Below are 15,154 nucleotides of genomic sequence, written 5' to 3'. Positions count from 1 at the left end.
ACTGGACACACTCAGACACCCGCGCCCTCAGGGCCAAAGTCTGTGGGGAGGATGCATCCTGACATGAGCCATGGGACCTGGCTGGGCAATAAAACTAAAACAATTATTATCTGGCGATCTGTGATTAGTTTCAATGAGGCTATTCTAGTTCCCCGCGACCCTGACAGATAAGCGGTACAGAAAATGGATGGATGGATGGATTCTAGTTTGGGTTAATTTTCCCAGTTTCACAGCCTTTTCACACGTTCGTGCCAAGCCTTTTACACTACTCGGTTTGTTTGAGTAGTCGACACCCTCATGGGGGTTTACATTGCCAAATACACATCTAGATAATCCATTTGTACAGTCACCTACGTAAAATAAGGGCATGGATATAAAACCATAGTGAAAATGTAGGTGTAGATTTATTCTCCTTGCTGGCAACAAGCTTTCTTAACATTTAGTAATAATTCCCTGTAATAGGGACACAGTGAATATACTCTTCCACATGCTGGGATATGGAGCTAAACTGCCAAAAAGAGGAACTTTAGAGGAGGTCTGAGGAGCTTTAAATGGTGCATTACCCTGGAAGGAGTCTGTTAAACCAGAACCTCCTGAGATTTTATAGTGGGTCTCTTCATTTCTACATACTGTAGTTGAGACACTTGAAACCTCACACTGAATCACCACATGATTGCTCTTGCCTAACCTGTCTGGACTCGGATCATTACAGCACACTTGTAGTGGGTGGACAGAAGAGTCTGGATTATGTTTTGAGGCTCTGACTAGGGGGGGGTTAATATTATGAGATCCTTCAGGCGCCTGTTTGGTTGGCGGATTAAGAAAAAGGAGAATTACTCACCTCTAGCAGGTTGTGCGCTGACTCATCTTTATTGGAGACACAAAGGTGCTGATCGGGGTCCCAATAACACTTCCACCTGGTGCTCAAGCAGCTCACACATCTGACACAGATAGGCACACACACATGGAAAGAGTTTAGAGACAAGAAGAAAAAAAAAGTGGCCAAATCTGTCTGGTTACTCTTTCTGATCTGTTCCGATGTGGTCAATACAGTCTTTTGAAAATCTGAGTATGTGACCAACTCTGATTCATTTCGAGTGTAACGCAACCGAGAGGCTGAACTGATTACAGCCATTAAAGTTTAGCTCTAATAAAAGGAAGCAATGATTAGTCTCAGTAGTAGACACATTCATTCCACAGCCAGCCAGGAGGTCAAAGTGGGCCAAATCTGCTGAGATGAAACAAAGCACTTCTCTATAAACACTATAAACTCAGGCTGGTAAATGATGATGTGTGTGTGAGCGCTGCCTCCTGTATTTCTATCCTCGTGAGGACCATTTTGACTTTTACACCACCTAAGTGAGGACATTTTGGCAAGTAGTTCCCTCAGCAGCTTGTAGACTTCTTAAAATGTATTTTTCCAAGAAACACCCACATATGCAGGTTAAAAATACACCCCCTTTGAAACTGCTATTAAGAGTGACTTATGGCAAATCCTTTCATCTATTGGCAAATCTAATTTCCTTCGGGATTAATAAAGTTGATCTTATCTTATTTTATCTTATCTTCAATCTGTAATTGTCAAAAAATCATCCAGCTAAAACAAGTATTGTCTGTGTATTCAAGGCCTGATTTAGATTATTCCTCTGTGTCGTAGAGCTGCATTGTTGTTAAAACCTCAAATACATCACAAAATACATCAGACACCATTGCACTGGGTGATATATTCCTTCATTACCCATAACATGGGCACTGTAGATTATTTTGAGTCTATCCCACTGTGCCTCTGGCATTAATACTCACTACTTCACAAACTCTACACCTAAAAATAATCCCCAGTTAGTGCACTGTTTACTCCTGTTTGAGTAATGTTTGCTATAAAGTACAGCACTGAGCTGTTTTTGGTTATTTCTAAGGAATGAAACTAGACATTATTTCATAATTGACACAGTGGCAGTTATTTAGCAGAAGTTATATCATTGCGTTTTAAGCTTAGAGTCAAGCTTGGGAGAGCTGGTTCATCCCTAGCACTGTCTAGCCATATTAAGTATAGTTTATAGTTTTATAGTATTGTTTTGGTGTTGTTTCCTGAGCTTTTGAGATATCAATCTCTGAGATTTATTCTCCCACCTCAATTTATTGCTTTGTTGTGATTTAAGTGAACTACCCTCTGAGATGGCCTATGAGTTAAGGTTACACGTGTAATTGAGGAGATAAAGTGGAGTGTTTGTGGATATGGACCGTGCTCTATTCGTCCACGCTGTGGATGGAGTGCAAATGTGTGTGTGTGTGTGTGTCTTCCAGATAAACTACCTTAAGTAGAACACGTCCACGGTGCAGTATGTGTGTGAGTCGAGTGTGTGTCACTGTATTGCCTCCGGGAAGAGACAGATGTCCCACACTAGGACTGATAGCGCCTCCGGTGATAGCAGCACTCTGAGGGGGTCTTTAGACTGGGGGACGTGGAGTGGGATGGGTGTAGAAATGTAATCGAAACATGTGTGTGTGTGTGTGTGTTCTGATTAGAAGCAGACGGCCCCCTCAAGGCTCTTATCAGCTGCAGCTTTTCTGTTTTCCCTGACTCCCTTTCTGTCCTACTAAAACACCTATACACTACCACACACACAGATGTTCACACTCACACACACACACACACACTCTCTCTCTCTCTCTCTGCTTGACCTAACACTGACAGTAAATACCCTGTGACACTGCCCACCCCGAGTCATTATGACCATGCACACACACACACATAGGCACACACACTAAATACACAATCAGGCTCGCACTCTCAGGGCCTCTCAGTGGACACAGCGGTTAAACACACATCCTCAATCACGTCTCTGTCAAAGAGAAATACGTCCAGAAGAAAAGACCAGTTTCAGGGGGGAACGACTGAGAGGAACGCAGAAAGGATGGAGACAGACGAGGGAAAGGGGTAAAAAGAGAAGAGAAGTGCCAAAACTTGAGACACAAGGAGAGACATAAAAAGCAAATAAAACAGAGAAAGTGTGTGTGTGTGTGTGTGTCTGAGAGACATAAAGAGAGGGAGAGAAGCGGAGTGAGAGGGCAGGTTCAGTGGTTGTCTTACTGGGCTGCTTGGTGAGACAGGAATGCTATCGTCTGGTTGTCATTAACACTCTGCCTAGTGACCACTTTGAATGGGTCATGGGAGAGCTGTCTAAACACTCTCTCACACACAAACACAGCCACACAGATTCTTTGAAAAACACACAAACAGATTCAACACATAAATGTCATATCATGAATAAAGACCTCTTAAAGCTGAAATCCAAACTTTCTCCTGCGTTGGAACGGTACCGTTCAAACTTCCACCAAAAACAACTGTGATATTTTGTCACATTTAACTTGATAATGACAAATCTAACGATGAGTTTTTAGTACATCAGTGGGTGATATTTCCTCCTGTTGACTCATTGCTAATAATTTATCCTGATTTATTAGTAGCAATAACCTTTGTACTTTTAACAGCTATGTAATTGACACTCATTAAAGTAGCATGGGATGACAAATATTCTACTATAACAATAACTTTGCAGTAGCTGATTATGATAATTCCCATGTGACATTGATAGTTTATGACATTAGCCATCACTGTCTCTTAACACTCAATCATGCAGGTGCCATAAAAAATGATTTCTGCTTTATAATGTATTTTTTTCATAATCCACAAAACAAAAAGACCCCACTATCTAGTTGCATTGAGGAGAAGTGGCTCATGAGATTCTCTTTAGGGATTATTAAAAAAAAAAAACAGCTTGAAGTGATTAAAATCAGATAGAGTACAGCAGCTCCGCAGTTTGCAGCCCAATGCTCATCCTGTGAGAATGGCACTTTCCTCATTATCACCTTCAACAAACCACCGTCTAATTTCACACTCCTGGACCTCGCCGAGCACCGAGGCCACGTGCACATATTGGGTGCAGTCTTGCACACATATACCTGCAACAGCTGTGTTCACACCTACAGGCTGTTTTCAAAAAGTGAACAAAAGGGACACACCCAAACGATTTCAATCTAAGTGAATCAGTCAAACACGCGCGCGCACACACACACACACACACACACACACACACACACACACTGATGCCCCTCTAAGCCTAAGATCTGCCCATCAGATAAAGTGGATCTCCTGACATGGTCCAACATGCGAGAGGAAGCCAGCTGGATTGCCGCCATACAAGTCGCAGTCCTTCACAAAGACAAATATCAACATGACCAGCCAGACATACATATCCAATTTCCTTTGGCTTAAGGTTTACAGCATATTAATCCCGCATTTGATCCTACACTGAAAAACCTTGAGCAAGCCAAACACACAATAAGCCCTCCAAAAGGACGTGTCGGCAATATTTACTCGCTGAGGCCTAAATAGGAAGCAGGGAAAAAAACACGAGAGGAAGAGGTTAGGGACAAAGTGGAAAGGCCTTCGAGAGACAGAGTGGAGAAGCTTTGCTGTCCCTTCTGCATCCAGCTACATGCTACTAAACCATAGAGACACACGATGACATATGAATTATGCTATAGCCTGACAGAGCCATCTGTTAATTGTAGATCATTGGTATTTAGGTCTCCTTTAGGAAGGTTTATTTTGAGGGATCACTTGCAAATTAAGTTGTCAGCGGATGAAGGTCTAAGAAGTGAAATACACAGATTCTGTACTTAAGTAGAAATACAAATAAAACAATGTAAAAATAATCTATTATAAGTACATGTCCTGCATTCAAAATCTTGCTTTTAAAGTACAAAAATACTGGATCACGAAAACAACCTGGGGGATGTCATCTGCTGCACAAACTTATATTTGTATATATGCTTTTTGTTTCCTCTTGAAAAGTTAAGAAGGGAACTCGCTCTTTGGCAGAACTGCTAACAACTTAAAGACATCTGAAACATGACAGGGAGCCCTAACCAAACAATGGCTTTTTGTACGGGGTTACAAGCCAAAAAGGTTGGGAGGCACTGGTTTAATCTTTAAATGTGGTGTGACGTAGTGGTAATTAACATAATGATGGAACAAATTAAACATTACCCTGTGGAATGGGGTGGAGAATAGGCACAAAGTAATATAAATGTGACTCAAGTAAAGCACAAGTACCTTAAAAGTGTATTAAAATGTGGTTACTTTCTACCATCATATCTAATGAATGAATCTGGACATGAGGGATCAGAATGATGCTGTAAGTGGGCCAAGCATCACCAACCCTCAACAAATCCAGGATTTGAGATAAACGGCTGTGACAATGGATGTGTGACTCACGACGTCTTGGGGTGTATTGCTCCGGTCCTCTCACAGTCAAAGATGATGAAGCTCCCAGATACCACAGATGTGCCATTCACTTTTATCGCCACAGAAACAGTCAGATGATCTGGATAAACAAAGCCATGTAAACAATGCTGCTTGTGTCAAGCATTCGAGATGGTATCGCAGTCATAACACGAACTAGACAGCGAGACATGCTCATGCTACACTGACTTTGCTGCATTTTGAAAGACGAGAGGGGAAATTACATTTGTTCTAATACAGCTCAAGATCTTGTAAATAAAAAAAAAAAAACTGTAACTGTACTCGTTTTTGTGTGGAGAGATATGCCTGGCAGCATGGGCAAACAGCCAAATGGACGCCTGTTCTCAGTCTCACCTGTTCCAGGGAGGATTGGTTGGTAGCTTTCTCGAGGGAGCAGGGGACAGGTCTGGATCTGAGCGGGACCGTAGTCCAGGTGCACTGTGGCAGCTGTAGAAACCCCCGGCCCATATTCACACTCCACCCGGGAGCCGACCAGATCAGGAACACTGCCATTTATCAGAATGCCGACGTCCTATGACAGAAATAAATTTAAACGTATAAATATAAATAACTGTCCATCTTAACAAAAATGAATTACAAATTCAATTTCCACATGCCCACACACATATACTGAAATCAAGAGAATGTGCAGTCTTTGGTAGAGGGCAAAGGGTACCGGCATTACTTCAAGTTTGTTCAGGAGCTCAGGCAGACAAATAGAGAAACTAATGTGCAATGAAGAAACAGATGGCAGTGTGTTACATTCACATCTAAATCTGGCTATGTGATAAAGTATGACAGACGTATAATGAGAAACATAACACCTTGCTGACGTGACTGAATTTCAGCTAAATGATTTCAATGTGAGAGAAAAATTAGAGGAGGGGGGCGAAGATTGTCAAGCAGAGGGGAAGAGAAGGTTGATATATTCTGCAGCTCAGCAGAGAGGAGCTGAAGTGGCCAGCGACATGTGCTAACATGTCTTAAAAATCTGTTCCATTGTTCGCTGGAATTGATCATTTCCTGGCTAAAGCTGCGACTTCCTGCCTGCTGCTTCCTGTTTGTAGAGACAACCTTGAGCCGAGCTTCCTGTGGCTCTGAACGGTGCCTGTGCATCGGGCAGCTGCTAGATCTATTAGAGCTCAGCCAAACTGACCTACATAACAAGCAAATATCCACAGTTAATGAACCAATTAATGACCTGTCGTCTCTCAGCCTCGTCTAATTATGAGCTGTAATTAAAGGTCAAATACATTCCAAGTGTCAAAATTCTGTCAGCTAATTATCATATTGTTATTATGCTTCTGTTACATGATATACTGACTGGAAGGAATTATTGAAAACAACAGTTTACATGTCATACCCCACATATGATTCAACCCAGAGTTTATTACCCTGCCAGGTTGGATTACAGTCACACTGGTGGTGATATGTTGCGCTCATTATCAGACCATGTCCCAAATCCAAACACTACAAGATAGAGGTGAAGTGTATATGATGAGAAATTTTAAAGATGGTGCTCATCATGGAAGTAAAGAAGTTTGTTCATTTTCACAACAGAAACTAATGTAAAGTATCAATCATTTATCTTCTTGATAGTATTACTTATCTCGTTAATATCAATTTCCACAATATTTTTACTTGTTGAGTTTGGTTTGTTGCTGCAAATGAGAGGACAATACAAGTACGTACTTTTCCGTACATTTCTGCAGTTCCAATATAATGAATTACTCCACTAAAACATGACTTTATGGAAAATGAAAGAGCATCAGCAACAACAGACGGCAATCAAATTGCCACTTTGGAAAGCCACTGCAAATCAAATCTAGAAAAGGACAAAGCAAAATGTTTTTCATCAGATTAAGTTTCTTTTTTAATTTCAAAGCTGTCTTGTCACTGTCATAAATTTGCTGTAATTTTTTCCAGGTATGCATAGAGCCTCCATTTTCTTTGAGCGACAATAGTGTCCATCAACATCAAATTTGGTATGCATATTGACATTCTGCTCATGCTTTGGTCTTTTTTTCAGATATACTCAAAACCCAGTTATTTAGAACTGTGTAGAGTCGATTCAGGGTACAACAACAGATGCCAATACTGCAGCCCATCAGACCAATTAATGTTTCTCAGTCAGAGACACTACTGGGAATCAATGGACTAAACATTAAAAGTCAGTGGTTATACAGTTAGATTTGGATGAAGTGGTTTTGCTCTTTGAGTTCTCAAAGAATCTGACCAGCAATGAGAGCAGTAAGAATGAACCAGTAAACATTGTTGTCACATTGTTGTCACATTGTCTTCACATTGCCATTTCACATTGCCATTTCACAGATTGTTTTTAAAAAAAGTGTTGAATACGGCCGCTTTAGCATTACATCTGAGTCAACTTTGCACATACTGTAACAGAAGGGGTGGTGGATGGAGCTGCTGCAGCATGGCATGACATGGCATGACATTATCAGCAGAGTAATAATAATAGTGAGCATAATAATAGTGAGAGGTGTCAGGTTTTATCCGTGGTCATGAGACATTTCACCAGCTTTAAATACACTGGCCTCATTACATAACCCGATGAAGAAGAACATTAACTTCTATTTGATTTGTTGGTGAAACAGAACAAGAATATGGAGGGAGTTAATGTTACCTTGATGTCTGCAGAGATGCTGATCTCTGGAGGTGTCAGGGTCATTGACGGACACTGCTGGGGACCTTCACCCATGCTGATCCACGAGCGTTGCAACAGCTCATTAGCACACTCCTTCTGGATGGTACATCTGGACAAAGTGACAGACAGAAATGTTGTAATCATATGCATTATGAGATATTTAGGTGCAGATTAGATTACAGCACAAAGAGATTTGGAGATTTCGTGGAGTGAATATTTCATAGAAAAGTTATGATGACATGACAAAAAAAGAAAGAAAGAAACTCAAGAAACTGAAATCCAGAATTTCATCAACACATTTTCTTGTTAGCTGGCACAGAAAGATTGGCTACAGTTGACAGGTTGGCGTAACATTTTGGGGTTAGATTTTCCATCAGTCTGGACAACCAGACTGATGTGTGAATGCAGAGCTTTAAGGTCAAAATGTTATCCTTCGTGAGGAGAAGACAGAGTTTTTGAGTTTCTATTTCATTCCAGGACTTGACGAATTCTCACTGTTGGGTTTCATGGTCTGCTTCCCACAGATTTATGAGGTGCTGTGGTCCCCGTAATGCCACATTCAGACCTCGGTTGTCAGTTTGTCTGGCTCAACACCAAGAGACTACTTGACTACAGGTCACACAAATTGCTATGGCAACCTGTCCGGCAGGCACTAAGATCAGAGGCCAGTTACAGATAGTTGAATAAACACGCCACTGATTTTTAATCTACGTGGACCAACGGTGCACCCATAAACGTGCTTGTTTGTGTGAACATGCACAGAGCACACAGTGTCCCCATCTGTGAGTATAATGAATGTGTAGGACAGAAGAATTGTAAGAGGGCATTCAACAAGCAAGGTGGCCTCATACTCTGACTTCTGCCTCACTAATGAACTTCACTGTCCGTTGGCACAGAGCTCAGTTTATCTGCAGTGCACAGTGGAAGGACAATGTGACCTTAGAGTAAGGAGAAACCAAAGAGGCCCCATTTAGCAACGTCCTAACACGCCACATAATGAGTTTGGCACATCCCACTTCCCTCTCACACGTTCATGGTTGCTTTAAAATAAAGTGTGTGTCTGTGTGCCCTGTAAGTGTGAGTATTTGTGTCCGGAAAGCGAATGTCCAGATTCTCAGTCCCATTGGCACATGAGCGACTGAGAGGGGCCATGAGGTCAGCTGCTGAACTAAAAATAGAGCTAAATGCCCCCCCCCCCCAAAAAAAAAAACACCTAGACGCAAACAAACTCATATCTCTCTCTCTCATCTCTGACCACATTCTCAGTAAACTCAACAGTCACACTAAAATTGAGTTACAGATAAACTAACTAACACTGGAAATGTTCGGCTATTGATTTAAATTTCATTCTGAAAGTTGTTCTTTGAGTGCAACTCAGTACTGCTTGAATTTTTTTGATACTGCTACCAGTATGACACCTGAGTTTCTGTACAGATACATTATGATCCTTTTTTTTGACACCTTTCTGTGAGGAATATAAAGTCTTGTCCACTGGTCGGTTCACCCTTTGGTCCAGACTGAAATATCTCATCCTCTTATAACTTTGATGACCTTCTAACTTTTCATCGAACGCCATCATCATGTCAAGACCTTTAATTTAACTACAGCAATTCCGTGTCAAACTTCTAGGGCAAGAACAAAATAGCATAAAGTTATGGCTTAAAACATATCAAGACATATCTGAGTGCATAAACAAGACCTGACAAGTCGTTCAGTGCCAACTTTCAGTACTAAATGCTACTATGACATTTCGGTCACTACTCACAAAGCAGTGAGGTTCGATATCCCAGCAGCTAACCATGAATTATGGTACGTTTTTGAGATTCATTTGGACTTCATTTTGAAATCACAGAGTAAAACACAGCTTCCTCTTCAGTTACATTGGATAAAAAGTGCCTTCCTTGTTTTCCATCTAGAAGAATATATTTAGATTATCAAGTAAACTCCAGATTTTATCTTTAAGTACCGGTTACCTCATGGATGCCACTTGGTATAAACTAAAGCAGGCAGCCAGGAAACGTCATTTTACAATCTCAAAAGAAAAAGACATGCAGTCTGAGATGAAGATCAACAAACAGCGAGTGATTTGTAAGAACTGTCCAGAAACTCACCAAGTCACTCACATTATATCTTTTCCTTTCTCTATTTTTTTCCAATTCTTTCTTAAAATACACTCATGACTTGCCTGATAATTCAAACAACAGTGTGATCAAGTGTAGCGTCGAGGAGAGATAAACTCAAAGCACTTGTCTCTTCTTTAAAAAGCTGGGACAACTCATTTACATACAATAAACATACAGTGGACACACACACACACGCGCGCGCGCAAATACACTCTTTACCTGTCTCCTGACAGCATGCTTATTTAAAATGTTTTCAAACACCTGCTTAAAATAAACTCTCCAACATATGCAGCTAAAATATGACCTGAGAAAAGTCTTCACCTCCAAAGTGGGAAACCAGTGAGACTGTTACACAGCAGGAGAACATATGAGTTTCTAACGGCACACACAGACACAGAAACACACACTGACACACACAAAGCCTCTGTGAGACAAGCACATGCAGATAAGCTTGATAATTTGTGAATAGCAAAGACTGCACATGACGCATAATTTGATTCAAATAAAGATATTTAAGTGCTTTCTTGTGACATGTGGCAGATTAAACCAGCTCCAACATGAAAAGAGTGATCAAGGACTAAGCTTTATCTCTGGCAGAGAAACTAGCTCTCTCTTTTTCAGACAACAATGCCGACTCCAACAAGCGAACAGACATGTTTTCATGCTCGCAGACGTGTTGAGAGACGTCAGAGAGCCATGCATAAAATCAAACAGACACCCACAGAGACAGTTGTGGCTTCACAGATTGCAAGATAGTTCTCTAGTTGTCCTTTTTTCCCCTCTCCCATGTAGTTGTATCAGACAGTGAAGTGATGGAGGAGCCCATCCACCCCCACACATCAACCCCTGATCCCCTGGGCTCTGAGGCCACAGGACCAACCCAGCGGCTGGCATGACTGGCCAAACAGTGCATCAAACACACACACACACTCATGACATCAGCTCCCTGGCCTCCGACAGCCAGACAGCGACACACACTCACGCTGACACTTACACACAGGCTTACACACTTTGACATTTCCTTGTCAAAAGAACCAGTGTGCACTCTCCCTCCCACCACCATCATCACAATCAACGCTCCTTTGTAGAGGGATAGAGAGCAGGACAAGGGCACTGGGGGAGGAGGAGACAAGGACTAGTAAGACAGAGAGAGAGGTTGAGAGAGGGATGGCTAAATTCTCAAAGCTACTGGAAAATACGAGTGCAAGAAAGGGGGAAAAAAAAGGGAAGCCGAAGACGGAGAGAGAATCACGAGGGTAAAAAAAAATGCAGTGAAGCGAGAAAGGGACTGGGATAAAGAGACGACAGATAGATAAATAAGTAGAGGAGACAGGGAGATGACAGCGAGACAGTCTGACCACACACACACAAGCACACTTTCTCCCTCTCTCTCCCTCTCTCTCTCTCTCATCAGTTCCACTCTTCTAGCTCTGAATGGCCCCTGGCAATGCCAGAGCCTTCAGAGCTGCAGCACAACTCATCACAAAATTCACTATCTCGTCTGATCTGCTTTAATCACCAAGCAACCAACCGACTCACACACACGCACACAACTACACGCAAACAAACAGGGCTCGACACCACCCGCATTCTCCCCGAAAGCCAGTGAGCACAGAGCCAGAGAGCTGGTCCTGACAGAGCCACATTAATCACAGTGTACTCTCGCTCGCTCACAGTAACACTTCAGCCAAGTCACTCCTCGCTGGGCGCTCCCAGCCCGTCACTCCCTCCCCACACTACCAAGGAACCAGGGGACCGCTGTAAACAATGATGTTACTCCCCAGTCTGAGGCCTAATGAAAAGCAAATCAATTCTGCTCGATCCAGCAACAGCTTTCCAACCCAAAAACACACTCTGTTACTGCCAAGACTCATTCAGCCGGGCGACATTTTGAGATTAAGAATGAGGATGATGAAAACCAGCAAACAAGTCCCAGTGGTTTTATTGATTCAAACGCTAGAAGTATCAAAGCAACAAGCTCAGATCATTTCATTATGCCTTAAATCTGATCTTTGGTGTTTTAGAATGAGCATTAACTTAAGTCAATAACTCATATAAACAGCTACAGCTGGGTCGCTGCTCAAATACGAACAGTGGACATTTCCACATTTTCTCAACAGATTACATTAAAAAAGCATGTGGTATGTGCGTGACACCAAAGCATATGATAATTTGATTGAATTATATTTGTAGCTGGCAGTAGAAGACAGGGTGAGAGGGACAGAGGAGTCTGAGGGGGACAGATAGCTGGAGAGAAGGAGAACCAATAGAGGGAACACAGACAAAAACAAACAGCATGTGTGAGGTTTTTTACCGGTTCTCCAGAGTACACCAGCCACAGTGGGCGTCGCCTGCTCGCAAGCAGTCACTGCAGCTCCTCCACTGGTCACATTCTGCCACTTTCACCCTGAGCATCTGCACAACACAGCACAAACAAAAGAATGAATCAGGTGAATACAACAGATTTTTCAAAATTCATGCAGGCCTTGACAGAGAACTAGTGCTGAAACAGCAATTTTGATAACTGATATCGAAGATTTTTCTGCCTTGTGGTTAAACAAACTCAAGTGCTGGAGGTGCAGCCACATCCTGTCATACATCCTGTCACATCATATAGCTCATATGAAACCTACGGGTTTAGAAATGCAGCACAGAAACATCCGTATACGTGGCCACACATATGTAAGTGTTCAGCTAACCTGAGCTGAGGAGGATTGTCAGGATGTGAAATGCGGTCTGATTGTTGTTATTATGAGTCTTCTTCATGCTGACGTGAATAGATCAGTGACAGAAGTCACGAAAATTAACACAGACGTCTTGAAACCATAACCTCAGATGCAGCCACATTCTTACATGGTGAGAGGTCATGAGATAAAGGAAGTTGCTGTCGTTGGGGTCGAAGGTCATGATGTGGTGGACTGCTTCACTGGCTGGCAGCTTCAGTGTCCACTGATTGGCCAAAGTCATGTTCGCCAAGAGGGTCAGCTGTGAAAAAGACATCAGAGCAAAGGACACAGGTTGAATCGCAGAGCTGGAAAAGGTGCAGAACGGTGCAATAAATACTTTCTCAAGCTTAATTCAACTTGGAAAGGTCAACTGAGCAACATTTTGCTTCACATTCATATAAAAGAACTCCTCAAACAGTGAGAAATGCTCAAAGCAACCACAGTGGTTTTCTGTTGATCAAACAGCTCAGTTAGTGCAAATCCAGGTGTTTTGCTCAGCAACACCTCAGAAGAAACATGTTTTTTTATTCACTTCCTCCACCTGTGTGCAGGGGAGGATTTACATCAGCGATCACAATCACTCGAAGGATGCAAGAACTTGTTTCAGCAAGATACATTTTTCATTCTTTTTAATGGAAACTTTTGCTCCTCTGAACCTGACTGAGATATGCAGGACAGCACAAAAAAATGTAATTATTTAATAAATGAATGTTTGTATGTAGAAACAAAAACTGCAAGATTTAATTGAGTATATTTTTTAATCACAGATATTCCTATCTGTTATTTCAAAATGTCTTTATATGTTCAAACATCAAATGTATTTTAGGAGGCCCTTTGTTCAGGAGGCGTGCCTAATCTTGTTTTTCCGAACAGTGATTTATCTACACACTGGCCTTGCTACAGCTCAAGATAGTAAAATGGGTGACATGTTCTCACGTACGCACAAATATACGCACACACATAGACACACAGACTGAGCTGCATAGGAAAACAAACTGTGCTGAGTGAGACTTCCTGTCACGCAGACAGTGAAAGCTCTTATTCCTGCGATTTGTTGGGTCTCCCTTCAATGGAGACATCCTGCCATCCCGGCCAACTGACCGGCATCTGCTGACAAGCACGGGCTGTGTCACTTCTCCATCTGCTGAGCACACAAACACCCTCTCTCTCTCTCTCTCTCTAACGTACACACAAACACACACACAAAACCATCACCACCCACTGAGACGCACTGGTTAATGTTAAACCAGAGCAGACAGAAGCTTAGTAAACTGGCTTAACCTGTGATGAGAGGCATTATCTAAGCCTCTAAATATCACTGTCTTTTTTATAACACCACCCACCCATCTGCACACACACATGCTCCTCTGCCTTGGTGATAGTAAGCAGCTGTGCTATGCCTTCACCCCACACCCCAGTGACTACAAACACATATGCAGAGTGACAATGCGAAGAGTGAGTAAACAGCAGCCCACACACCTGGACGGGGAACAGAATAGGAGCAGAGAAGTGAGGAGAGCTGTAACACAGTGCACCACCAGGTCAAGCAACAAAACACCTGCCGTACTGGCAGGTCGCTCTGACTCTATTCTCTGTCTATCTGCCTGCAGATGAAAGACCCTATTCATCCAAGGAGTGCTCCGCTGTTGTGCACTCATTCTCTACATGAGTGTGTGTGTGTGTGTGTGTGTGTGTGTGTGTGTGTGCTTGTGTGGATGTGTACCTGGGAGTACAGGAGAGAGAATAAAGAAAGATGGAGGTGGGTCAGCAGAGACAGAAGAAGAAAGAAGAAGAGATAAACTTTGTTTGTTTGCAAAATGAATCAAAGGGCCTTTTATATTTGAGATGGAGAAGGAGAGGAACAGAGAGAGGAGACAATGAAGCGATGAACTGAGAAGTGGAGGGGTGGACTGACTGAGGGAGAAAAATTGGACGGGAGTGAGTGAGATAAAGGCGGAGAGGCAGAAAATGGAAGTCAGCGGTAATGGGGAGGGAGAGACTTCATTAAAAAATGCATGTAATTACAAATTACTTCACTGAGGGCTCTCTCAAAGACAGTAAAAGAGGCCTAACTTAATCTCAACCACTGTTCCCCTGTGTTTAGTCTGAGCCAAACTCACAGTCAGAATCACATTACACACACTAACAGCACCATTAACCTCTGTAACAGCTCTATCCTCAGGGCACACACACACACACACACACGCAGAGGTACACACACACACACACACACACATAGAAAGACGCTGCCACACACACAGACACATACACAACCATTAAAAGACACATAAAGCTAAAAAGCACAGTGCATGTTGTTGCCCAAGGTCACAAA

General features: G+C 42.3%; 1 protein-coding gene across 1 annotated transcript in view; it reads right to left on the bottom strand.

Annotated features, from left to right (window-relative positions):
* The window catches only part of plxnd1 (plexin D1), a 59,344-nt gene that overhangs the window by 39,746 nt on the left and 4,444 nt on the right, over positions 1–15,154 (bottom strand). The window contains exons 3-8 of the mRNA XM_070839886.1: positions 12,950–13,081; positions 12,411–12,511; positions 7,953–8,082; positions 5,663–5,840; positions 5,282–5,390; positions 842–941 (exon numbers count right to left, since the gene is read on the bottom strand). Of these exons, the coding sequence (XP_070695987.1) occupies positions 842–941; positions 5,282–5,390; positions 5,663–5,840; positions 7,953–8,082; positions 12,411–12,511; positions 12,950–13,081 (750 nt within the window). The remainder of the gene's footprint in view (positions 1–841; positions 942–5,281; positions 5,391–5,662; positions 5,841–7,952; positions 8,083–12,410; positions 12,512–12,949; positions 13,082–15,154) is intronic.

Source organism: Pempheris klunzingeri, chromosome 11 (genome assembly GCF_042242105.1).
Source record: "Pempheris klunzingeri isolate RE-2024b chromosome 11, fPemKlu1.hap1, whole genome shotgun sequence".
Lineage (NCBI taxonomy): Eukaryota > Metazoa > Chordata > Actinopteri > Acropomatiformes > Pempheridae > Pempheris > Pempheris klunzingeri.
Note: the sequence above shows the minus strand (reverse complement) of the source record. Positions and strands in the feature narration are given on the sequence as shown.